This window comes from Podarcis gaigeae (assembly GCF_964106915.1).
Source record: "Podarcis gaigeae genome assembly, chromosome: 8".
NCBI classification, from domain to species: domain Eukaryota; kingdom Metazoa; phylum Chordata; class Lepidosauria; order Squamata; family Lacertidae; genus Podarcis; species Podarcis gaigeae.
The window spans coordinates 73,947,160-73,972,700 of record NC_139684.1 but is presented as its reverse complement, the minus strand read 5'-3'; the positions used below and the strand labels follow the sequence as shown (position 1 = coordinate 73,972,700).

The 25,541-nt window shown below is 43.4% G+C and overlaps 2 protein-coding genes across 3 annotated transcripts in view; both read right to left on the bottom strand.

Annotated features, from left to right (window-relative positions):
* LOC310851624 (uncharacterized protein) overlaps positions 1-12,002 on the bottom strand; it is a 33,074-nt gene extending 21,072 nt beyond the window's left edge. Inside the window, exons 1-3 of the mRNA XM_083754213.1 lie at positions 11,569-12,002; positions 8,770-8,922; positions 7,149-7,277 (exon numbers count right to left, since the gene is read on the bottom strand). Coding sequence (XP_083610339.1) covers positions 7,149-7,277; positions 8,770-8,922; positions 11,569-11,746 — 460 coding nt within the window. The 5' untranslated portion in view covers positions 11,747-12,002. The remainder of the gene's footprint in view (positions 1-7,148; positions 7,278-8,769; positions 8,923-11,568) is intronic.
* A 3,749-nt stretch (positions 12,003-15,751) lies between these two features.
* On the bottom strand, positions 15,752-23,235 carry LOC310851744 (uncharacterized protein). 2 transcript variants are annotated; one of them, XM_083754415.1, is made up of 5 exons: positions 22,790-23,235; positions 22,052-22,121; positions 20,130-20,270; positions 17,608-17,730; positions 15,752-16,952 (listed from the first exon to the last, which is right to left on the bottom strand). In XM_083754415.1, exons 2-5 carry the CDS (start codon positions 22,101-22,103, stop codon positions 16,843-16,845), a joined length of 426 nt encoding a protein of 141 aa, XP_083610541.1. In that variant the 5' UTR covers positions 22,104-22,121; positions 22,790-23,235; the 3' UTR covers positions 15,752-16,842. The 2 variants fall into 2 exon arrangements, with proteins under 2 accessions (XP_083610541.1, XP_083610540.1); XM_083754414.1 differs by lacking the exon at positions 22,052-22,121 and having other exon boundaries at positions 22,790-23,224.
* Between the last annotated feature and the right edge of the window lie 2,306 nt (positions 23,236-25,541).

Here is a 25,541-nt window from a genome sequence, read left to right as displayed (position 1 = left end):
AGAAATATAAGATGATTGGACTCCTACCGAACTCGAAGCATGGGTATCCCCCACAAAAAAATTAAAATTTGGTTTAATATTTGGACTTTGTGATATGTATTGATATAATTTGGAATAATTAATATGATATGATTGGTTTGGTAAATGGAAATTTAATAAAAATTATTTACAAAAAAAAAAAAAAAGAGAGAGAGAAGAGAAAGGTCCCAGCGAGGTTTGGAAGGCAATGCCTGTGAAACAGTTTCAGTGGCAGAGGAGAAGGTCTGCAGGCAGGGAAGCAAGGATGTGGCTCCTGGAGAAGGGCCAAGTCGGTTGTGAGGGAAAGATTGCACCCCTGTGTTATATCAGGCACTCTTTTTTGGGCTCCTCCTGCTACAGAGCCACCCCGAGCACCATGCTAGCAGTGAGCCTTTCTCCTCCTCAGAGGTGCCTGGTGACAAATTGGAGACTGCGTGGTACCCCCTCCATTGCATAGACCATGGAGATGCCGGTACCAATGTAAGCAGACTGCCCAATCCATTAAAAAAGTGTGTGTTGGATTGTCCCATCTCTGAACTTATAGAATAATAGTTCATAGTCCACCTTGTAAGTAAATGGACTGAGCTCTTGAGAGCAGGTGGGCAACTAGGGACTCAGCTACATTAGTAAAGGAACAATGATTTGAATGTGCTATAAATATAATTTATACATGTTTTTCCATATATTTTTTAAACGATCTAATTTCTGACTTATTTATAGTGGGGGTGTTTCCTGTGTACCCTAGCAGCCTACAGAGCCAATTTGGCTCCCTTTCCACTTCCGGAGGCAGCGCAAAATAGCAATGGCGGTCCTCTTTACCTGGTGAAGAGGGGCTCCGCGAAAAAGGGTCGTCCGCTACGGCAAAGCGGAGACCCGTTAAGAAAAACCGCAGGCAGAGCGAGCCTGCGGCCGTGGGACTCGGCGGGCGCCCAAAGCCCCCCCGGAAACGAAGAAGGGGCTCCGTAAGGGGCTCCGGAACGCGAAAGGGGGAGCGGCGCTGTGAGTTCATCGCTCTTTTCGTGGATGCAAAGCCGCGCTGCTGCTGCTGATGAGCGCCGACCTTTCTTCTTGAAAACGTCAAAATTGGCTGCTACATACCCGTGAGTAAGGGGAGCTAAACATCGGAAAATTTGGGAATTTGGTTGAAATTCGGCTGAAAACGGGAGGCGAGTAACAGGAAGTCCATCTCCCGATCCTGCTAACCAGATTAAAGCAATTGCGCAGAAGAGTGCTGAAGCGCTGAAAGGGGACTGTAAAAGTAAAACGAGGGTGTATTTGACAGACTTTGTAGCGAAAAGACAAGCAGGAAATCTCTGTAAAAGTTGTGGATTTTATCTTTGGGACCTTCTTCCTAATTTTGAGTTATGTGGAGTTAAAAGAGACAACCCAGCGATCGGGCTGTCAGTGTGTAAAGGAGAGCTGTCAAACTGCTGATACTGTTATTGGAGCTTAACTGATACATAGACTGAGACATTAACATTTAAACATTGTTGCTGGGACCCTTCTTGACACCTTGTGGCTTCTCTTTAAGACAAAGAAAGCCTGTGGAAACTTCCTTTTGTGCTCTGGAACTATCAAAGACTTAACATAGGGAATATAAGAACTTCAATGGCGGACAAGAGTTCTCTCCTTCCTTGAAACTTTGAAATACCCCCACCTAGAGGATTGTGGAGATATAGAGGCCTGGGAACTGTACTTTATTGTGATTCTCTGTGGTTAAATTGTTTACACTCTGGACTTTGTCTAACTTATGAAACAAAAGAAAACTTGACCTTGAACAGAGGCAGGTGTGGAATGAGTGGCACAGGGAGAACAAGAGTAGCTAAAGCTAAAGAGAAAGAAAAGAAACCAGGGCAACTTGTTCAAACAACCCTATCTCATCAACGAAGATCATCCGTTCCAACTGTGCTGACAGCACAGGAGGTGGAATTTGAAGAGCCTGCTGCAGAGCCTGCTGCAGCAGATATGGCAACTGGAGGATCTGAAATAGTCCTGAAGCAAATCTTGGAACAACTTGGAATTTTAAATCAAAAAGTGGACAATCAATCATCAAAAATTGACCAAGCTACATCCTCTATCACTAAATTATCTGAGCAAGTTTCCCATCATACCCAGGCAATTGAAAAATTACAAGGGGCAACGACTGAAAATTATAAGCTTGCGGTGGAAGCTTGTCAAAAAGCAGAACAGGCGAATAAAAAGGTTGATGAGATTAGGGGGGAAGTAAGGCCTCTGAAAAGACAGGTAGGGGAACAACAAGCCTACCTGTCATTGGTTGAACTGAAAAGTAAGGAAAATAATCTCAGATTAAGGGCTATCCCAGAATTGGAGGAAGGAAATCTACAGGGATTTTTAACACTTTTGTTCTCCAAATTCTGGGGGATAGAGGAAGATAAGGACTTTAAAATTGTGACTGCCTTTAGACTGGGAAAATTGATAAAGAAGGACAAGTCCAGAGATTGTTTGGTTATTTTGAGATCGAGAGAGGAAAGAGACAAGATACTAGGCCTACATTTCAAAAAATCCTTGGAGATAGAAGGAAAAAAGGCTGAAATTTACAGAGACATACCTAAACACCTTTTGGACCTTAGGGCTACTTATATAGACTTGACCAAATTGTTGAGATATAACACAATCCCTTATAGGTGGGAGTTTCCGCAAGGACTATCATTTACTTACAAAGGAAGGAAAGTAAGAATTAAAACACCGGAAGACCAACAGAAGTTCCTACACGACCACGAGGAGGACCTCCAGAAAGGAGCTGCAGCTTCTTGGCCTCCACCACCACCGGGACCATCTCCAAAGCCTACACCGCCTGGATCTGGACCAACATTACCACCTCCGGGATCGGGGGGAAGCCTAGACACCCCATTGTAGACCCACCAATTAGACCAGGATGTCGCTGCAGCTTCTTAGTTGGAATATAAATGGTGGAAATTCTCCGGAAAAAAGAAGAAAAGTATTTCACATATTGAAAAAAGAACATTTGGACATTATTTGCCTGCAAGAAACGCATGTGACAAGGCTCCACAGAAAAGGGTTAATTAATAAAAGATTAGGCCAAGAATTTATCTCTTCGGATAAAGTGAAGAAAAGAGGTGTGGTGATATATGCAAAGGAGAGCCTGTCACCGAAATTCTTATTTAAAGATGACCACGGCAGAATTTTGGCGATTGAAATTCAGACACAAGGAGAAAAATTTCTGATATTAGGAATATACGCCCCAAATGAAGGAAAATCGGAATTTTTCAGGAAGCTGCATGAGATTATGCTGGACTACTTAGACTATAACAACATCATCATGATGGGTGACATGAATGGGGTTGTGTCTGTAAATATGGATAAGTCGCAAAGTGCTAACATAACGAAAGATGGCAGACTACCTAAAACTTTTTTTGAAATGACTGACAATGTGGACTTGATTGACATATGGAGGGTTAAGAACCCCCTAGGAAAAGAAGGGACTTTCTTTTCTGAAGCTCATCTGACATGGACACGAATCGACCAAATATGGATAACTAGAGGACTGGCACCCAAGACTAGAAAGGTGGAAATCTGCCCAAAAACCTGCTCCGACCATAATGCTTTGAAAATGGAATTGAGACTAAATACAACCGGATCCTTCAGATGGAAAATGAATGACACCTTATTAAGGGACGAGAAGATTATTAAGAAGGCCCAAAAAACTTTAAAGGACTATTTTGAGATAAATTTAAATACTACTGTGGAAAAAAGAATAATCTGGGACGCAAGTAAAGCAGTCATGAGAGGGTTTCTAATACAACAAAATACGATCAAGAAAAATTCTGGAATGAAAAGAAGGAGAAGATATTGGAAAAAATAAGAGATGGAGAGAAAAAATTAAGATCTAGGCCAAAGTCGAAGGAGGTGCTGAGAGAAGTGAAATTCTTCCAAGCACAATATTTGAAATTGATAAATCAAGAGGTGGAATGGAAAATTAAACAAATGAAACAAAGATCCTTTGAATCAGCAAATAAGTGTGGGAAACTGCTAGCATGGCAGTTGAAAAAGAGACAAAAACTTAATACTGTTACAAATCTAGAGATTGAAGGGAGAATCGTTCAGAAACCCGAGGAAATTAGAAAGTGCTTCCAGAGATATTTCAAAGAACTTTATTCACAGGGCCACAGAAAGATTCGGAGGTGGACCAATTTCTTAAAACCAACGGACTACAGAAAATACCTCAGGAAATGAGAACAACCCTGAATAGTAATATTACACAGCAAGAAATTGAAAGTGCCATTCAGAACCTACAATTAGGCAAATCTCCAGGCCCCGACGGACTTACCTCCAAATACTATAAGGTTTTGAAAGACTATTTGATACAGCCTTTGTTGGAGGTTTGTAACCAGATTATGGAGGGGAGGAAGGCACCGGAAACGTGGAAAGAAGCCTTCATCACATTGATACCCAAACTAGAAACTGAAAAGACTCAGCTGAAGAACTACCGCCCCATCTCACTCCTAAATGTGGATTACAAAATTTTTGCAGATATTTTGGCAAGTAGGTTTAAAAAAGTGCTTAATGAAGTGATCCATAAAGACCAGGCTGGCTTTCTCCCTGGTAGGCATTTGTTTGGCAACACAAGAAACATTATCGACATTTTGGAACTTTTACAAACAAATCTAAATACTAGAGCGGTGTTAATTTTTATTGATGCGGAGAAAGCCTTTGATAATATTTCCTGGATGTTTATGAAGAAAAATTTGGAAGGGATGGGAGTGGGGCGGGGGTTTGAAAATGGAATAGAAGTAATATATTCAGAACAAAAAGCGAAATTGATAGTAAACAATGTGGTGACAGAGGAGTTTAAAATTGAAAAAGGGACACGGCAGGGGTGCCCCCTATCCCCCCTATTGTTTATTTCAGTTCTGGAGGTGCTATTGAACATGATTAGAAAGGACCGGTTGGTACAGGGAATTGAGGTCGGAGTGAAACAATATAAATTGAAAGCATTTGCAGATGACCTGGTATTAACATTGCAGGAGCCTGTCTCTAGTACTAAAAGAGTGTTAGAATTAATTTCGGACTTTGGTCGGGTGGCGGGATTTAAGCTGAACAAGCAAAAAACTAAGGTTATAGCAAAAAAATTGACAAGTACAGAAACAGATGAGTTTGTGAAGGAAACAGAATTAAATGTGGTTAAAAAAGTAAAATACCTAGGGGTGTATCTGACCTCCAAAAATTTGAATTTGTTTAAGGATAACTACGAGAAATGTTGGTTAGAAATCAAAAGAGATTTGGAAACATGGTCAAGATTGAAACTTTCCTTGTTGGGCCGAATAGCAGCTATAAAGATGAATGTATTGCCAAAAATGCTATTTTTGTTTCAGACCCTACAGGTCGTGGACAAGGTGGAATGTTTTGGAAAGTGGCAGAAGGATATTTCTAAGTTTGTTTGGCAGGGCAAAAAGCCCCGAATAAAGTTTAAGATACTAACTGATGCGAAAGAAAGAGGGGGATTTGCCCTGCCAGACTTGAGGTTATATTACGAAGCTGCAGCCTTCTGCTGGTTGAAAGATTGGATTTTACTGGAAAACACTGATGTCCTAGATCTGGAAGGGTTTGACAATGCTTTTGGGTGGCATGCATATTTGTGGTATGACAAGGTTAAAGTGCACAAATTGTTTAAAAACCACATTGTCAGGAGAGCAATTTTAATGGTCTGGACAAAATATAAAGACTTATTGGAGAGTAAGACTCCGAGGTGGCTCTCGCCGGTGGAGGCCAAGGCACGTAAGAGACCTAATATGGAAGCCAATTGGCCTAAATATGGGGAAATCATTGAAAAGATTGGAGACAATTGGAGGTTGCAGAGCTTGGAAAAACTAAAAAACAAGGTGCGAGATTGGTTGCATTATGCACAAATTCAAGAGGTCTTCAAAGTAGATAAGAAGGTTGGATTCCAGGTGGAAAAATCGAAACTAGAGACAGAATTGTTAGAACCAAAAAGTAAATTACTTTCGAGAATGTATAACCTGCTGCTTAAATGGAATACTCAGGATGAGACAGTCAAATCCGCCATGATAAAGTGGGCGCAGGATTTGGGGCATAACATTATGTTTGAAGACTGGGAAAGGTTATGGAACACCGGAATGAAATTTACGGCATGTAGTGCCTTGAAGGAAAACATTATGAAAATGATATACCGGTGGTACATGACCCCAGTCAAGCTTGCTAAGATATATCACCTGTCTGATAATAAATGCTGGAAATGTAAAGAGGCGGAAGGGACATTCTTTCACCTCTGGTGGACCTGCCCGAAAGTGAAGGCCTTCTGGGAAATGATTCATAATGAACTAAAAAAGGTACTTAGATTTACCTTACCTAAGAAACCAGAGGCCTTCCTTCTGGGCATGGTGGACCGGAGAGTGTTTAAGAAGGACAGAACTTTTTTTATGTATGCTACTACAGCAGCAAGGATTCTGATTGCAAAATATTGGAAGACACAAGATTTACCCACACTGGAGGAATGGCACACACAGTTGATGGACTATATGGAACTGGCCGAAATGACTGGCAGAATCCGAGACTTGGGAGAAGAAACATTCGAGGAGGATTGGAGAAAATTTAAAGACTATTTGCAAAAACATTATAAGTTGTATGAATGTTAAAAAACGCACCCTCTAGGAAATTCTAGTTTCAGTAATGTTAAATTAAAGAAATGGAAATTAAGGTACAAGGAGTCAGAGATAGAATAATGAAACAACTTTATTGTGTTAAAATGAAAATGTACATGATTTGGGTTATATTTCATTTGAAATTGGGTAACATGATAAAAAAGAAGATATAATAAGTATTGAAACAAGTTAACAAATTGCAGACGTTATGCATCACAGAGAATGCAGGGTTGGGAGGACGTGGGGAAGTCCAACAGATTTGGAAAAAGGAGTAAGAAAAATTTGTAACCTTTCTTCTTTACTTTTGCAATACGTTCTTTATTCTTTTTTCTGTATTATATAAAACTAATAAAAAAATATTATTAAAAAAAAAACCAATTTGGCTCCCTTTCCTTTCTTTAGCCCGCCAGAGAGTGACACACCAACACAGGAGATTTCACAATATTAATCTTAGCCTTTCAGGAATAATGTTCATCCCTTCACACTCACCTGTCAAGAAACACAGGATGCAGATGCCACAGCTTAAGTAGAAAGCCCATTTCTTAGAAGGAGGCACAGTTGTTGATAACTGGTTGACTTTGATGTGAAACACCACCACAGCAACCAGCACAAAGATTCCTGTGGAATTAATTGATTGTTTGATTAATAGAGGTATTCCTGTCTCGTTAAATATCAAGGCACCTTTAAAACATAAAAGCACCATATATACGTAGAGATTGTCGGGATCTCCGCTCAGCCAAGCTGCTAGAGCCCATTTTCTTCCCCCAAGCCGTTCAGAATCGCCTCCCGACGAATAACGAACGACCTGAGCCTTTGATAAGGCCTCAGGCACATTCTTCATCCAGCAGAGTTTCCAGCACAGGTTGTAAGCAAAGCACGAAGCACTTGCAATTAAAGCTGCAACATGCTAGAGAATGTGTTCAGAAAGGACTTGTAACGGTGTCCTACATGCCAGGTAATGAAATTCCTGCTGATTTATTGTCCAAGGTTGTTCCAAGGGATCAACACTGTACCTATGTATAGAAATTGGGTTTGTACTGAGATTGTACTGACACGTTGCCCAGTAGTGTTCACAGAAACTAACAGAGATGGTCATTAAGGGGATGGACTAAACAAAAATCAAATTGCTGTAAAGGCCTTGCTGGCACAAAAGCATATTCAAGAGACACCTGAAAGTAAAAAATGAGGATGCTTGCCAGATCTCTGCTAGAAGAGCGTTCCACAGCATGAGACTAGCGACACTAAATGACTGCCATCTAGCTGAATCCACTTGGACCTCCATAGCATGGGAGACAGCCTTGACTGAGTTGGGAAGTAAGGTCTCAAACCGTCTTTAAGGTATCCTGGAGCCCAGCTTTCAGCACAAGAACCAGGAAACTGACCCCATACCATACCGCTGGTGTCTTAGCCAAAGTGTCAAATGCTACTGGCCAATGGCCATCTGCCCCAATCAGCAGTTCAGCCACTGCACTCTCCAGTTATAGCCATAGCTGGCATGCCAGATGAAGCTGGCAAAAGACACTCCCAGCCACAGGGGTCATTTGGGCCTCTAATGGCAGGTATGTATACAGGAGAGTACCCTCCAGCTCTGTACCTGCTTCCTTAGAGGGATGGAAACCATGTCAGAACAGGCAATGGGCCCATCTTGCAGACCTAGGAATCACCCACCCACAGGGTCTATTGGCCCTCATCCAGTCCACCACTGCAATACAGCACCAGTGCAGGGCTTGCACAACCTCTGCTGATTCAGAAATTGTGGAGAAATAGAGATGTGCGCTCCAAAATGCCAAATAGCTGCTCCCAATATACTGCAGACAAAATGGTGGCCTGTAGGAATGTGTAGTCCACACCCTTCAACTGTTTCGTTTTGAGCAGGACATCCTGGGATTACAAAAGCCATCACAGCTTCTGACTGGATCCTGGAATATCCCCCTTTTTTGTCTGGCATCGCGACAGAGCGACAGACCAAAAGATCCGGGTTAGGGGGAGGTTCGTGCTCTCACACAAATCAATGGCTTGCACCAGAGCACCAGACCAAAACAAACTCCACGCAAAAAGCAAAAGGACGCAAACAACGCCCACCTAAAATTTATTCAGTTCACAATGGTACCTGCAAGGAAGTTGAAGAAGGAAGTAATCAGGGATTTGGGAGGAAAGCAGTAGTTGCAGTGGATGATGTGGTCCCATTCCACTGCCCATAGCATAGCTGAGACAGATGCAAGTGGTGCTAGCACCATGAAGCTTCGGATGAGGTCCAGGTGCACTAAAAGAAAAAGGGGGAATTTTGTGAAAGTTATTCTTCCATCATCCAAAGGTGGGGAGGAGTGGAGGTTTGGCTAACTGGATAGGTGGGGCAACAAAGATTTTATTCTATGGCTCTCTAGTTGTGGGGTGTGGTCGGCAATGGGTTTGAATCAATTCATAACGACACAGATTAAACAAATATATTTCCAAGGGTTCCTGCCCCCCTCCCTCAAGAAAAATCCTGTGGGAGCGTGTCATTATACAAAGCAGTTCCCTTTCCTATGAAATTTAGACCTGCAGCACTCAAAACGAGGTGTGGTATTTGAAATAATGTGATATAAAGGGAGAGCCTGTGCATCTCCCATGAAAAAACATGTAGGACTTAGATGCATATCTCTCCAATGAGGTAGGGGGGGCAAGGGGGCTGGCAAAGGATGAACCATAATCCACAGATTGCCAGCTTTAAGAGAGAGGGAGGATTTCTAACCTTTGTAGTGCCTGAGATTTAAGACAGGATATTCTCAGAGTGGTTTAACAATCAGTCACTCTTCTCAGGAAACTCTGGGAACTGCAAGTCTGGGAGGGGAAGAGGGAGTCTCCTAACAACACTCAGCGCCCATAATAACAAACCACAGCTCCCAGAATTATTCGGAGGAAGCCATGACTTTTGAAAATGGCACCACAGTGCTTCAAATGTACAGTGAATACGGCGTTGTTGTCAGCATCGCCCTTGAGCCAGTGCCACTAACTGGACTCATACACTTCAGCCCCGACTGGGCTAGGCGAGCTGGGTAGCACTTCCAGAGACCACCTTCTGCACAGGAACAGGTCAAAGTGCTGTGGACTCACAGCTTAGAGTTGTGAGCACCGGATTCACTTCCACAAGAAGACAGTCGTCGCACAGCAGAGTATAGCAGAGTCTAGCAGAGTATATAAACGACTTGGAGAGCAGCTCTGTAGAATAACTTATTTTATTCTATCTACAACTATTATACAACTATATACAGAGCTTAATGAGGTCTAAGCATAAATGAATGCTGCACTACACTGAGTGTCTGCAGCTGCTCTTAGCAGCAACCTTATCTCTACATACGATCTGTAACACTCAGTCTCTCTCTCTCCAACACACTGACTGACTTACTGACTTGGTGCTGGAGCAGAATAAGTAGAAAGCAGACCACTGCTCCTCCTCTCTGGAGAATCAGCAGACTCCTCAGGAGATTCTTGGATATGGGAGGGGTGAAATCTCCTCAGTTGTGTCATGTCTGTGTTGTTTTCCAATAAGCAGCTAGGACCTTTGGGCAAGCTTTTTGCTGCTTTGGGTGAGACAGAGTCCTGGGCATTGTGGTAAGTGATGCAGCAACAAACAAGCATGAAGCCAAAACCAAGGCAACGGTATAAGATGGCAGTGTATCTGAAGAAGTGTGCATGCACACGAAAGCTCATACCAAGAACTGACTTAGTTGGTCTTTAAGGTGCTACTGGAAGGAATTTTTTTTGTTTTGACTATGGCAGACCAACACGGCTACCTATCTGTAACTGGTATAAGATGGAGACATTAGTTGTACAGGTACGAACCAGCAGATGGCACTAGGCAGAGAAGTTAGAGGATGCAAGCTGGAAAACACAGCTACTTATGTTTTACCTCTCCCAATACAGTGGCTTGGCTCTCTGTCAATCCTACATGATGTCAGAGTGGGGACTATGTCTGCTATAGTGTTCAGATATCCCCAAAAAGCAGAAAGCAGGGCACAGGTTAACGCTCAAGGCATCCGATCTAGACAGGCCAGCTTCTTCAGCCACAGTGTTTGGGTGCATTCAGATGTGGGGAATATTGTGTTAGTTTTCCTGATTATAACCCTAGCACCACCATTTTCTAACATTCTTTTCACATTGCAGTACTGTGGCACTATGGAGTCATGACCTTTTGACCAATATACCTGCAGGTCATGCTAAATTTCTGTTGCACCAGTGGACGTGGTTTGAAGCAGCAGTGAACATCACTGCACCCCACCTTTCACAGTCAACCCCTTTTCCCGGGGAACTCTTGGACTAGTAACTTTCATACACAGCAGCCAGTTGAAGAGGCAAAATATTTTGCTCTGGCCCTGCAGATTAGAGGTGAAGAACTGATAGCTCTTCAGAAGTTGTTGGGGCCTTCAGCTACCACCAGCCCCAACCAGCATGGCCAGTGGTCAAGGATGATGGGAGCTATAGTCCAACAAAACCTGGAATGCTATCAGTTTTTCATCCCTGCTGTGGATAATTTGGCTACTTTGCAACAGTGTTCTTTCTTTTCTTTCTTCTTTCTAAAGGGTGCTTCAAATCACAACAAATCACCGTATTTTTTGCTCTATAAGACGCACCAGACCACAAGACGCACCTAGTTTTTGGAGGAGGAAAACAAGAAAAAAAATATTCTGAATCTCAGAAGCCAGAACAGCAAGAGGGATTGCTGTGCAGTGAAAGCAGCAATCCCTCTTGCTGTTCTGGCTTCTGGGATAGCTGTGCAGCCTGCACTCGCTCCATAAGACGCACACACATTTCACCTTACTTTCTAGGAGGGAAAAAGTGAGTCTTATAGAGCAAAAAATATGGTATATTCTACATTCATATGTCAAACAAAACCACAATACTGATTTTTGTTTCGCCCCATCTACCATACCATCATGAGGTCTCAGGGGCTTGCATCCAAATTTTTCTGAGCAGATGGTCCAGAGGCCAGCATGATACTCGTCTACTTGAGAATCAGTCATCATCCAGCCATGAGATGCATGGACAATGAAGAGCAGCACAATGTGGATGAGGGAAAGTGAAAAACCTATGGCCCTGTGCAGAGACATTGGGCCTAAGTTAGGACAGGCTTTGCTTTATTTCCCTTTAACCCAATCTTTGCCTTGCCCTAGAAATACACAGGAGGTGGAGGCAGGTAAAGTACAGTGCAAGAAGGGTGCTAGGATAATGTTTATTTCCCGTTACTTCTATCATTCTAAGACTCCAACTGCCATGGAACTTCCATGCTCTTGGTAAAACAGAACCTGGGCAGGTTCATATGAGCATATCTGCAATGCTTCACTCAAGTTAAGGCCAAAGAGAGGTTGGGGGGTGAAAGCGAAGGCACAGAAAAAACTCAATATGGAAGCCATATGGCCGAAATATTGGGAAATTTTGGAACAAGATGGAGACAAAATAAAACTGCAGAGCTTTGAAAAATTGAAAAACAAAGTGCGAGATTGGCTCCATTATTACCAAATAATGGAGGCATACAATTTGGACAAAAAAGTTGGTTTCCAGGTGGAAAAATCAAAATTGGAAACAGAATTGTTAGATTCAAAAATTAAGAATTTGTCAAGAATGTATAACTTGCTGTTGAAATGGAACACTCAGGACGAAATGGTGAAATCAGCTATGATTAAATGGGCACAAGACGTTGGACATAACATAATGATGGCTGACTGGGAACAGTTATGGACAGTATGAAATTCACTGGGAACAGTATGAAATTCACGGCATGTAATGCCCTAAGAGAAAATTTAATGAAAATGATTTATAGGTGGTACATGACACCAGTCAATCTTGCAAAAATTTACAGTTTACCCGACAATAAATGTTGGAAATGTAATGAGACTGAAGGTACATTCTTTCACCTTTGGTGGACATGCCCAAGGATTAAGACATTCTGGGAGATGATTTATAATGAAATGAAAAAGGTATTTAAATATACCTTCCTGAAGAAACCAGAGGCCTTTCTCCGGGGCATGGTCAGCCAATTGGTGCCAAAGAAGGACAGATTTTTTTTAATGTATGCAACAACAGCAGCAAGAATACTCATCGTGAAGTATTGGAAGACACAAGATTTACCCACCCGGGAAGAATGGCAGATGAAGTTGATGGACTATATGGAACTGGCGGAAATGACTGGCAGAATTCGAGACCAGGGAGAAGAGTCAGTGGAAGAAGACTGGAAAAAGTTTAAAGACTATTTACAGAAATACTGTAAAATCAATGAATGTTAGAAAAATGTTGGAATTAAGTTATATAGCTTTAGTAGAAATGTTATAAGGAATTAAGTATAAATAGATTATTAGAGTATTAAAGGAAAAAATAAGGTTAGAAAATGTTAAGATAATTATAGGATAGAAAACAGAGGAAGATGGAAAGGAATTGCTGAAACAATTAACAGAAGTGGAATACAAAAAGGGAGGTGTGAGGAGGTCGTGAAAATAAGTGAATGAAAGATAAGATATTGAAATTGTTTGATGTGTTTTAAACTGTTTTTGTTTTGTTTTGTTAGTTTAATGTGTTAGTGTTATGTAGTGTCTTTATATTGTATTGTATTATTTATTTTTTTGTAGTGTTTAAATTGTTGAAAAATAAATATATATTTTTTTAAGGAAACAAGGAACGGGCCTTTTCTGTGGTGGCTCTTCAATTGTGGAATGCTCTCTCCATAGAGGCTCGCCTGGCACCCTCATTACATGTCTTTAGACACCAGGCAAAAACATTCCTCTTTACCCAGGCCCATGGCTATTAAATAATCTATGTCCTGTAGAAGTGTGGGTATTACTATAATTTCACCATTATGCTGTCTGTCAATATGCTTTTTACTGTGTTTTTATCACTGAGGTCTTGTAATGTGTTTTGAATGTTGTACACCACCCTGAGATCTTTTGATAAAGGGTGGTATATAAATTGGACAAAGAAAGAGGAGGTAGGAACTGTAACTACTAGCCTGGGTGTAAGGGGATATTATATAGGTAAAGGTAAAGGGACCCCTGACCATTAGGTGCAGTCATGGCCGTCTCTGGGGTTGCGGCACTCATCTTGCTTTATTGGCCAAGGGAGCCAGTGTACAGCTTCGGGGTCATGTGGCCAGCATGACTAAGCCGCTTCTGGTGAACCAGAGCAGTGCACGGAAATGGCGTTTACCTTCCCGACGGAGCGGTGCCTATTTATCTACTTGCACTTTGATGTGCTTTCGAACTGCTAGGTTGGCAGGAGCAAGGACCGAGCAATGGGTGCTCAACCTATTGCGGGGATTTGAACCGCCGACCTTCTGATCAGCAAGTCCTAGGCTCTGTGGTTTAACCCACAGCGCCACCCGCGTCCTATAGTTCATTTCATGCAGTGATAGAGAAACTTTCCCCTCCACCAGCAGACCAAAACTGTTTCTGACCTACCTATCCTGGGTTTAATTTAACAGTTGGGTGGATGACAAATTCCATCACCTGATGGCACAATGACCCTCTTCCAGCACACCTTCGCAGAGGGTTGCTCCAAGATTAGGAAGGTGGTGGCATTGAAACCCTTGCTGAAACAGAGCTTCCCCCCTCCATTTTAGAAGGAGTTTCCATGCAAACTCTTTTCTGATTCTGGAGCAAGGCAGACTCCTACTTGTGGGAAGGCTCAGGGTGACAGGAGATGATATAATGTTTATTAATATCCTTCCTTACTTGCGCCAGCAAGTTCCTTTACTTAGCAGAGTGCATTGCCCCTTTACACAGCAGAAAACTAGTTGCAAACTCGCTTGTGTTTCTTAAGACAATACACAATTCAATCTGGCTTGTCTGGATTTAAATTGAAGGAAGGTGAAGACAAGTGACCCCACCTAGGCCTGAAGTCACCCCCCACCCCAAAGCAGGCTCAAAGCTTCTCAAAGCTTTTCAAAATCATTTTCTCAGCAGCTAAGCATCTGCTCATTTGCTCTGCTGTTGCAAGGCAAAACCGTTACTTTTATCAGCACGAGAAGGCTTCAAAAGGCTAATGAATAGACTCTGTCATTGCCAAGAATACTCAGGCCTGAGAAACGAATCTTATCTCATTCTAGTTGCAACACATCTGAACAAGCTGAACGCTTCTCACCCCCCCCCCCGCCGCCCCTTTCCTGGGAAGAGTCTAATAGTCCCAAGACAGCTTTCTGTTCATGCTCAGAGGAACTCATGGGGCAGAACTCCTGAGGGAGGAGAAAGGGGGAAGGAACTGGAAAGGGGTATATATGCTTGTGCACATGACTGTGAACTTCGTGCATGCTTTTTGTGCCTTATCACACTTGCTCCTTCTACCAGTTCATGGATGGTAGAAATAAAACCTTTTTCTCCGAAACTATTCCTTGAGTGTCTGTTGACTCCCACTTCCCTTTCCCAGGCGCAATATTTTTCCCACCCGAGGGCAAAGCCTCATAAGGCTACAAAATGTCTTCTAATATTTTCCTGGTAAGACCCCTTGAATCCATCCGAAAAGAATAAAGACACCACAGTCTTATTCATAAGCAATAAAAATAAAGTTTACTCACAATCAGGCAAAGCACAGTGTGATCCCTGAAGGCAGGCTTTAGGCTTAAAGTTACAAATGTATAAAAACAGGTTTACCCCATAAGGGAGATGACCTGGGGGGCTGCTTGGCTGGCAGCCAGCAGTTCAATCCAGGAAGTTCGCAGGACGAAAGGAAGATGGAAAAGAGAGAGAGAGAGAGAGAGAGAGAGAGAGAGAGAGAGAGAGAGAGACAGCATGCCTTGTCCTTTCACCAGGTCTGGAAAGGTCACGCCCACCCATTAGTCATATGCAAGTAAGGATGCTCCAGGCCAGGAAGAACAGGAAGTTTCAACTGGCTGTACCAAACATTCCCTTGCATGTCCACTCTAGGAAAACAAAGAATGTTGTATTTGACTGCTCCCAGTGGAAAACATTCCACACCACTGCCCATGCGCTGATGGCTGGGGGGGAGTGCACCTTGTTCCAGCAAATGAGCAAAAGGCCCCACTTTAAGCTCCTTATTGCTCCTTTCAAGCCATGGTGTAGCACCCTGCTTGTGGTTAATGCTTAGCTGGAATGAAATATTCAACGCAGCAATAGAGAAATTAAAATAATAATTTATTTGTCAGACAAATAAATGATAGGCACAGTGGTATATGGTTACCAAAGCTCTGCCTGCCCTCCAGCCCTGATGGCCAGCACTTATATTTCCTCAGCCCAGCCCCCTTGCTCCTCCTTTGGCTGCCTCTGTCCAATCAGCCTGGTTGAAATTCCTATTGGCTGTTTGCTAGAACCAATCATAAAAGATACACCCATTTCCTATTACCTTTTATGGGAGACAAAGAGCTATATTTCCTTCTATCCATAAACGGCAGACAAGTAGCCATATATCTTACATTTGCCTCAACAAGGCACCTTAATTACCAGATCACCTTTTGCCCCTGTTGCCCTGTTGCCCCTACATTCCAAAACAAATGGCTAAAACAGATGGCTCGTGGTATTAAGCTCTATCTAAACAGAGATCTTACTATTTACCAACTCTTATTTAGTGTTTTTGCAGCTTGACTGTATTCTGTAATATGTAGGGTCAGTGTAACCTTTGCTCCCAGCCTGTATTTCCCTTTTACAACCTTGAGAAACCTGTCTCCTGCTACTACTATAAATCAGGGGGGCCCTTGTCCAGGAGGATAAACAACTGCCAAAGTCCTTAGCCAGCTGGTTTTCTGCCTGGCATGAAACATTTGCAAATCTTTAAGCTCATTTTAAAATACAGGCCTTGATCAGATGCCTCAATGTGGGTACCTGCCCCATACACATAATCACATCGGATGACAAATTCTGCCACCTGATGCTTTGCAGCCACATTGGGGAGCTTGGAACCTAAGGCCAGCATCAGCAAGGGATCCCCGAAGTCTCCATAATGTTATATTTACATTAATACATGTGTTTAAGAGAGATGCAAAGGAGCTGAAACCTGCTGCAAAGTCTACAAAATTTGGATCTATGAACAGAATGACAGAGAATTCCTATGCATATTTAATTCAGGGAAGAAGAATAAGAATGCAAGAAGTAAGTAACTTTAAACTTCCAAATCTTCAGTGGCGGTGGCGGTGTGGGGGCGAGAATAAATTGCAAATAATTCTGGATGCATTCCACATCCATGCTGAGAAAGCTCAGCCTTTAGCCCCTTACGTTTCCAAGGAATAGCTGCTGTTTGGCATGCCTTGGGGTACAACATTGTCCTCAAGCTGTTCTTCTTCTATTTCTTGGTACACTTGATAAAACAGGATTCCTATAGCTGTGTGTGAGAGAGAAATGTTTGTCAGAATGTCAGGGGGGAGAGGAAAAAATTTCCTCCAGTTCCAAAGTTCAGGCAGTAAGCATTTATCCTTATGCCACCCAAATAGCCCTAGGGATGTAAGAAGGCGCCATTTTCCTTCCACCCAGTATTCATCGCATGCGGTACACTTCCTTCTCTGCTGCAGTTCATCTCCCACCAGAAACTATTTTATTCAGTGTGCCCAGTGTGTGGCGAAATGCAGTAACTTACATAATATACATATTTGACTATGCCATCATCAGGGGACTGAAAGCTACAGTAGCAGCAGATACAAAATGTATTCCTGGAACTGATTCCCGTTCCAGACACAGGGTGAGTAAGAGAAGCTCACAAGGTCTGGTTCTGTTGCTATTTTTGTCACAATTCTCTAACCAACCTGAACAACCCCTGCATGCAAGAGAGAGGTGTCACTTGACTAGGCGGAACCCCCAAATTTGCAAAAGCTCAAGAGGTAACGGCGTCCAGGGAATGCCTATCTTTTCCTCTCAACGAACAAGAAGGCCCTCTCAAGAAATGCCCCCACTTCCAGAAGGAAGCCATGGGCTCCATGCCCCTTCCAAGAGATGCAAGTCTAAGTCCCCCACCCCACCCCCCCAATCTTTGTTTAACTCACCGGCAATGAAGAAAAGCGGAAAGCAAGACCAAGCCATGAAGAAGGACCACCCACGGTTATTCACAGGAACTTGTGGAGTGTATTTCCCAGTATATACAGACATTCCTATCAACGTAGCGACCACTAGGAAGGAGTAAATAGAGGAGTATTCATAATACCCCTTAGTTTACACAGTTGCCCTGCCCCACTCTGTCCCTGTTGGGAAATGCTGACCATTGCCCCGTGTGGCGAGCTGCATCACTGCAGTTTCTCAGTACAGCAGCTGCTGGGCTGACGCCTTCCAAGATGGCTACCGATTCCTCCTGGGAAGGAAGGAGTATAAGGAGGCTAAGGGATTCTGCATGAGTGACCAAGTTCTACCTGAGATCTGGTGGGTCAGGTCTTGCTCTTGGGGCTTGGTTTCTAATCTGACGCCTCGTGAATCCTGCCTCGTCCTCTGGTCCTCATTGCTTTTTTGGTGCCTCCTGACTCACTACAGACTGCTGCCCTGTTGTCCTGTCCAGTCAACCAATGATGCAGATATAGGGGAAGCTGGACATTCCAATTGTCATTTGTGGATAAACCAGAAAGGCACAGGTACACATGGTCAGAGGTGGCACACTTCATAGGTTTGCTTTTAAAGCAGGCAAGTGCCCAAATGACCTGTCCCAAGAGGAAGCTCAACCTGCCCTGGTTTTGCACAAGTCATGGTCCTGGGTGAACCTTCCAGCTGAAAGCAGGACGTCCAGTGACTCACACCGAGACACAAAAAGACATCTCCCACTGGAAGTGATGGAGTCCAGCTGATGCTCAGAAAAGGCAACTCATGAGATTGAAGCATTGGGATCCTCTCAGAAGTGGCACTGTGTTCTTTGGGCAGGAGGGGTACGATGGCATTGTTCTGAGAGTTGTTCTTGGTTGCCAGCAGCAGCCGCACTTGGGTGTGTGCACAATGGTGGGGCTGCTGCCCCCCACCTTGCCGTCTTCTTACCCTGCTCTTCCCCATCCCCATTCCAGCATTGGGAGCTGCTTGAAGGGAGTCAAGGCCAAAGCAACCAACTATGCAGAAGCGCTGCAAATAATCTTATATGGTGGCTGAGTACTTTGGACCCACAGGAGCCTATAATCATCCCCCCCCCCAATTTTTTTAATGGCACAGGGTGGTTGGTATTCAACTAACATTTACTCAGAGCAGAGCCATAGAAATTACAGTGGTGCCCCGCAAGACGAAGGCCTCGCAAGACGGAAAACCCGCTAGACGAAAGGGTTTTCCGTTTTGGAGGTGCTTCGCAAAACAAATTTCCTATGGGCTTGCTTCGCAAGACGAAAATGTCTTGCAAGTTCCTGCGGGGTTTTTTCCTCCCCCCCCCCTTTTTCCCAAGTCGCTAAGTCGCTTAACAGCTGATCCGCTAAGCCGCTAAGTCGCTTAACAGCGGATCCGCTGCCGCTTATCAGCTGATCCGCTAAGCCCGCTAAGCCGCTAATAACGCTAAGCCACTAAGCCGCTAAGCCGCTAATGGGCTTGCTTCGCAAGACGAAAAAACCGCAAGACGAAGAGACTTGCGGAACAGATTCTTTTCGTCTTGCGAGGCACCACTGTACTGGACTATTTAAAGAAATATTACAGTACAATGAATTCGCAAGCAGGATTTAAACTATGAGCATCAGAAGGATTTAGAGATTATTGTATGATTGTTATAAGAGAGGGAAGACAGGGTGCAGCAAGGGGGAGTAAAAAAAAAACACCATGGGAAATAGGGTGGGAAGTCAACCAAGCAAAAGAAAAAAAATATTATGCATTGGAATGTATATGTGAAATTTTTGAAAATTTATTAAATGTAATTAGAAATACAACTAAAAGCTGAAATTAATGGACCTAGGTTAGTCTTTTATTTATTTAGTTATTTGAATTTATACACTGCTTTGGTGTTGTAGTTGTTGTTTTAAAAAAGTGGTTTACAACTCGGAGTTAATTTCAATGGGTCTACTCTTGAGTAAAGGTTTGTTGAATACAACCCACAACGATTCTCACATAATACACCTAAGTTGCTCCACTATCAATCTGGACATTACTGTTTGTGCCAATCTTCAGAGTGTAATTAGTGCTTTAAAAAAGAAGAAAAAGAAGAGCAATAATAACCAGGCATCACAGATTAGGAGATTATGCATTAGGGTTTTGTTTTGGGATTTTTGCAAGCATTATCAGATTAGGAAAAATTGTTGGAGCCATCCTCCACCCACAACATGGCAGAAGTATACAACTTGCAATGCTAACATTATGTAAGACAAGCCCGCTGGATCAGGCCGATGACAAATCCAATTCAGAATCCTGTTCTCATCGTGGCCAACCAGATGACAAAAACTACAAATCGGATGTGAGATCAAATAGGCACTTCCATGGTTTCCAGCAACTGGTGTTCAGAAGCAGGTCACCTCCAACAGTGGAGATACAGTTCAGGCCCACCTAGAAACTTCCTGAGCATGACGGGTCAGGAAAATCTACCCCGAACTGGGCAGAAGGGGATATTCAGTGACTGAAATACCTGGCACGGCGCCATGTTTGTTCATTAACTTGTTCACCCTCTTGCTTTTCTTGCAGATGGAGAGACACATGAAAACAACAACCAGAATGGCTCCATCGGTTGCCCCAAGCACAAGGAATCCTATGACAGTGACATTGTACACTGCAAAAGAGAAACAACAGTAATCATCGTCATCATGTGGCACCAATGCTCTGGAATTTCTTGGGAGGGGGAGCTTGTTTTTGTCCTTCCCTTTTGCAAAGTTAATTTATGAGTCTAGTATGCTACAGCATCATGTACATTTAAAGCACTCTTTAAAGCACTTTAACCGTTGTGGCTTCCCCCTACCCCAAAGAATCCTGGGAACTGTAGTTTGTTACGAGTGCTTTAAATGTCTGGTGTGGGTGTGACTACCTTTCATCTCCAGAGTCAATTGCTTCCAGGCATTACCTCTCCCTCCCCTTTTACCGAGGACTGAGCATGTCCTGAAATTAGCCACAGGATTACATTTATCTCACATGAGAAAGGGAGATTCTGCGTTAGCTCAAACCCAGGAAGAAGAAACAGGAGGAGAAGGCTAGAAATTGCTTGTGTGCATTTGAGACGAGCTTTATATGCAGGAATTATTAGCAAAGGGCGCTCTGTTTGACATGGAGATGACATATATAGTGGTACCTCTGGACATACACATCTCCGGTTGTGTATCCTTCAGGATGCGAAAGTGGCAAACCCAGAAGTATTTTTCTGAGTTTCTCCACATGCACGGAAGCGCTCTATGCACCATGCACAGAAGCAGCACCTCTGGGGGGGCCACTAGGGGGCGCATCGGAAGATGGCTGACAATAACATCTCTCCGACCCACACGAGGTAATTTGGAGGCTATGATGGGAGTAATTAGCCTCCCTACCCCCCCCCCCCGGATGGTGGGGGGGACTGCCTTGCCTGCTGTGCCCTATACCACCCCCGAATTTGTGGGGATGGGGGCACTAGGCACAAAGCCCTCCTGTGGGATTTCGGTGTCCTGGACGCTGTCTCTGATCCTCGCCACTAGCTGCAAGAACTTCAAAAGAAACAATTTGGGTGAAGGAATGCACATATTTCAAGGAAGGAGGGGGAGTAAAGACTGCTAACAGGAGAGATCTCTGATAAAACAAGACAAGATTAAATCATGAGAGGATACGCCAAGACTTGGTATGGCAAATGACTGATGGGGGAGGGGGAAAAAACTTTCCTTTCTTTCCTTATGTGATTAAACAAGAATCCCCTCCCCTCCCGAGTCAGAAATGTCATTTTAAGGACTTAAGCTGTGGATTTAAGGCTGTGTGGAGATACACTTTCGAACCAAAGCATGTTTTAAGAAGAGCGTGGAATGTATAACAGCTTTGGAATGACACAGTTAAAAATGCCGTTGCCATATTGGGAAGTTCTGTCGGAGGTCTTGAGTCTGGGAGGAGAAAGAGAGAAATAGAGCTGTTTTTATATTGTGGGTGAAATTCCTCAGAGGGACTTAAGAGCGACAGTTTTGCGAGATTAATGATGGAAAGAGTGATGTTATCTATGAAGGCGATGATATATGGAAACCATCTCGATTTGAGGATTGGAAGAACGGAAAAATTCACACAGGATTATTATTGGTGTTTATCGGCCTAAGGAGACTATCAGAAGAGATCATAAAGAAAAAAGAGAAAATATATGAACAAGATGTGATGTGGAAACAGCAAGATAAGACTGGATAGAATTATGAACTCTGTTTGGACTGATTTGGACATTAACGCAGTAGCAAGAAGATGATCAGAATCCCCCTTCGGATCTTGAAATATGGGTCCCCCCAACAAAATTTAAAATTCGGCTTTGTAATTCGGAATTTATGTGATGTGATTCAATTTGATTTGATTGGCCGGTTAATAAAAAATTATTTAAAAAAACAAAAACAGAAGCAGCACCTCTGGTTGCGGATTCCTCAGGATCCGACCAGAGCTCCAGAACGGATTCCATGCACAACTGCAGCTACCACTGTAAATAATAATAATAATAATAATAATAATAATAATAATAATAATTTATTTGTACCCCGCCCATCTGGCTGGGTTTCCCCAGCCACTTTGGGCAGCTTCCAACAAAGATTAAAAATACATTAAAATGTCACACATTAAAAACTTCCCTGAACAGGGATATAAGATAAGATCTAGATCTAGCTGCTGTTAAAAAACAGAGGAGCAGCGACTGGCAAGAAGAAGAAGAAAAGTTGACAAACCCATACCCTCCAAGTGTCCCCATTTTCGAAAGATAGTAATCCAATTTACAGAAGCCATCCTAGTTTCTAATTTGATCCTGGAATGTCCTGCTTTACTTTGGACGTCCCTATTTTAATCGGATAAATGTTGGAGGGTATGGAGTTATGCAAAACCCCCCCCCCCAAGCCAAGAAGATAAGTAACTATATATACAACCTATAGAAGACATCTGAAGGCAGCCCTGTATAGGGAAGATTTTTTTAAAAAAAATATTTAATGTTTTATTATGTTTTTATGTATGTTGGAAGCCACCCAGAGTGGCTGGGGCAACCCAGTCAGGTGGGTGGGATCTCTATTTTCATCAGAGAAATGTTGGAGTGCATGCTGCCCTAGATGGGGGCATTTCATCCAAGGTGTTTGGAGTAATTGTCACCAACCAGCCACTTACCCCAATCTCGCTCCAGGGATGTGCAGGTTGATAGGAAACACTGCTTTAAGAGGTCTTCATAAGCAGGTCCGAAAATGGAAGGCCAAACAACCCAGGGCCCAGTAAACATAGCAGTAAGTAGCATCGCCGTGCTGAGTGTTAGAAGACCCAGGCAGACAAATCTGAGAAAAGGGACTTGCCACATTGCCGGCGGTCTTCTTAAGCTGGATCTTTAGGCGGCAGAACTGCAGAACTAGTCAAAGCTCTTTGGTGCTATCGCATAGGAACACCGCAGGCAAGAGTGAGGAAAAGGAACAGGAAGCAGCAAAGATATTAAGCACAAGGAATATCCCTGGTGTGTGTGATGCAAGCTATCATTAGCTGCGTACAAAGTGCAAAGTTTTTCAAAGTCAGACATATGTACAGTTGGCCCATATGGTGCAAAGGAAAGTCACTGGAACGATATGAATTGGGACTTTCCATCCTGTTCCCTCTTCCTTTCCTTAAACCACTATGTGTTGGTAGCAGGGCAGACATAATAATAATAATAATAATAATAATAATAATAATAATAATGTTGTTTAGTCGTGTCCAGCTCTTTGTGACCCCATGGACCAGAGCACGCCAGGCACTCCTGTCTTCCACTGCCTCCCGCAGTTTGGTCAGACTCATACTGGTAGCTTCGAGAACACTGTCCAACCATCTCGTCCTCTGTTGTCCCCTTCTCCTTGTGCCCTCCATCTTTCCCAACATCAGGGTCTTTTCCAGGGAGTCTTCTCTTCTCATGAGGTGGCCAAAGTATTGGAGCCTCAGCTTCACGATCAATCCTTCCAGTGAGCACTCAGGGCTAATTTCCTTAAGAATGGATGCGTTTGATCTTCTTGCAGTCCATGGGACTCTCAAGAGTCTCCTCCAGCACCATAATTCAAAAGCATCAATTCTTCGGCAATCGGCCTTCTTTATGGTCCAGCCAACAACAACAACAACAACAACAACAACAACAAATTATTAAACATGGTTAACCTCCAGTCCATGAGACAAATTAGACCCGGCAGGAGTGCTAAACTCGACCCACGAGGCTGTTTTCTACAAACCACCCCCAGCTGCCCCACATGTGTCAGGTCTGGGGCATATAAAAACATGGCTATAAAGGAACAGCACTGACAGCGATCCCCACTGGGATCTGCTGTGCTAGGGAACCCCATAGTACAGCTGGGGCCGGGGGAGGCTTGCTGTCAGTTTCAACCTCCTGATCAATGCTAAGAGTGAGCCCGTTCCCAATTTCCACCTGGTATCGTGATATTGAGCACTAGACAGGTGGTTGATCTGGCTCCCACCTGTCAAAGCAGCTAGCCAGGGATAGGAAGCTCAGGATCCAGCCAGAAAAGTTCCCCTACCCCTTATCAGATCTTTATAGCAGAAGGCATCTTGCCAACAAAACGGGCTCCAAGCAGTTTGGCAGCAGGGTTCACGGCCCTTGGATTGCCTAATGTACTGCTCTTGCTTTCTGGCAGTTGTTATCACCTATTTCATGGTTACGCCTCCCCAGTCAGCTTGATACATCACACAAGGGAGAGAGAAGCTGGGAAGCCATTGGCCCCACCTGCACACACCTGTCGCTGCAGCCTCTCACGTGTTGGGGGTTGAAAGTCTCCAGCAAAGAGCTGAGCCTTGTTGATAAGACACATGGAAGGTTGAGAACCGAGTGCTGCTGCGTGTGACATATTTTCTCAGGCTGGCATTAGCAGCTGTCAATATCTTGTTGACCTTTCACTCATTTATGAAATGCTGTTCCAAGCTGACAAGTACCATTGTTCCCTTAGGCCCTTATCTTTTCATTAGACAAATGATGCATACCCTTCAACTGTCCCAATTTCCCCGGGACACTCCCAGAATTACAGAAGCCATCCCAGCTTCTGATTCGATCAAGGAATGTCATGATTTTTCCCTCTAGCACAGCCGCGGCTGAGCATTGCCCTGAGCTTCTCAGTGGCTGCTGTCACCGGCCTCCTCCAGAACTCTCCTTTTGAATCCACTAGTGCTCATCCCTGGAATATCTAAAGTTATAATAAATACTCTGTCTGAGCATGTGCAGAGTGTGTTCTTCTTACCGCTGATGGGTCATTCTCTGGGATCAGAAGGAAGGGCTTGTCACACTGTGTTAGGGTCTAGCCTCTGCCCTTCCTAAGCTTGGAGCAAATCCACTGCAAAGGATAGTAGGAGATGGGTGATTGGCTCAATGGGTATGGTAAATTCAGCAACTTCTCTTTCAGGTCTATTTCTGAAATTCTTTTGTAATAAGACAGCTGCTTTGAGATCTTGTATTGAATGTCCTGGGAGACTGAAGTGTTCTCCTACTGGTTTCTCTGTCTTGTGATTTCTGATGTCAGATTTATGTCCATTTATCCTTTGGTGTAGGGTTTGGCCTGTTTGTCCACTATAGAGAGCTGAAGGGCACTGCTGGCATATGATGGCATATAACAATGTTGCTGAATTACAAATTATTACCAAACTGAAAACAATGGAGAGACCTGGTCTGAATAGAGATATTGGATTCTATTTTTGGTCATCTGCATACTATCCCTTGCTTTTTCCTGTAGGACTAATTGCAGTCATTAACAGTCGTCAACAGGTTTACCATACTGATTGAGTCAATCACCCATCTCCTACTACCCTTCTGAGAAATACCCCACCCCACCCTCCCACTATATACAAGGGTCTGGTGACTTCTGTTTCAGTGTATCTGAAGAAGTGTGCATGCACACGAAAGCTT

Excerpts from the sequence above, each read along its gene's own strand:
- LOC310851744 (XM_083754414.1), bottom strand. The coding sequence starts at position 22,973 with ATGTGGCAAGTCCCTTTTCTCAGATTTGTCTGCCTGGGTCTTCTAACA. Across the intron at positions 20,271-22,789 it reads ATCCCTGGAGCGAGATTGGG|TGTACAATGTCACTGTCATA; the intron begins GTAAGTGGCTGG and ends TCTCTTTTGCAG. Across the intron at positions 17,731-20,129 it reads CAAACATGGCGCCGTGCCAG|TGGTCGCTACGTTGATAGGA; the intron begins GTATTTCAGTCA and ends ACTCCTTCCTAG.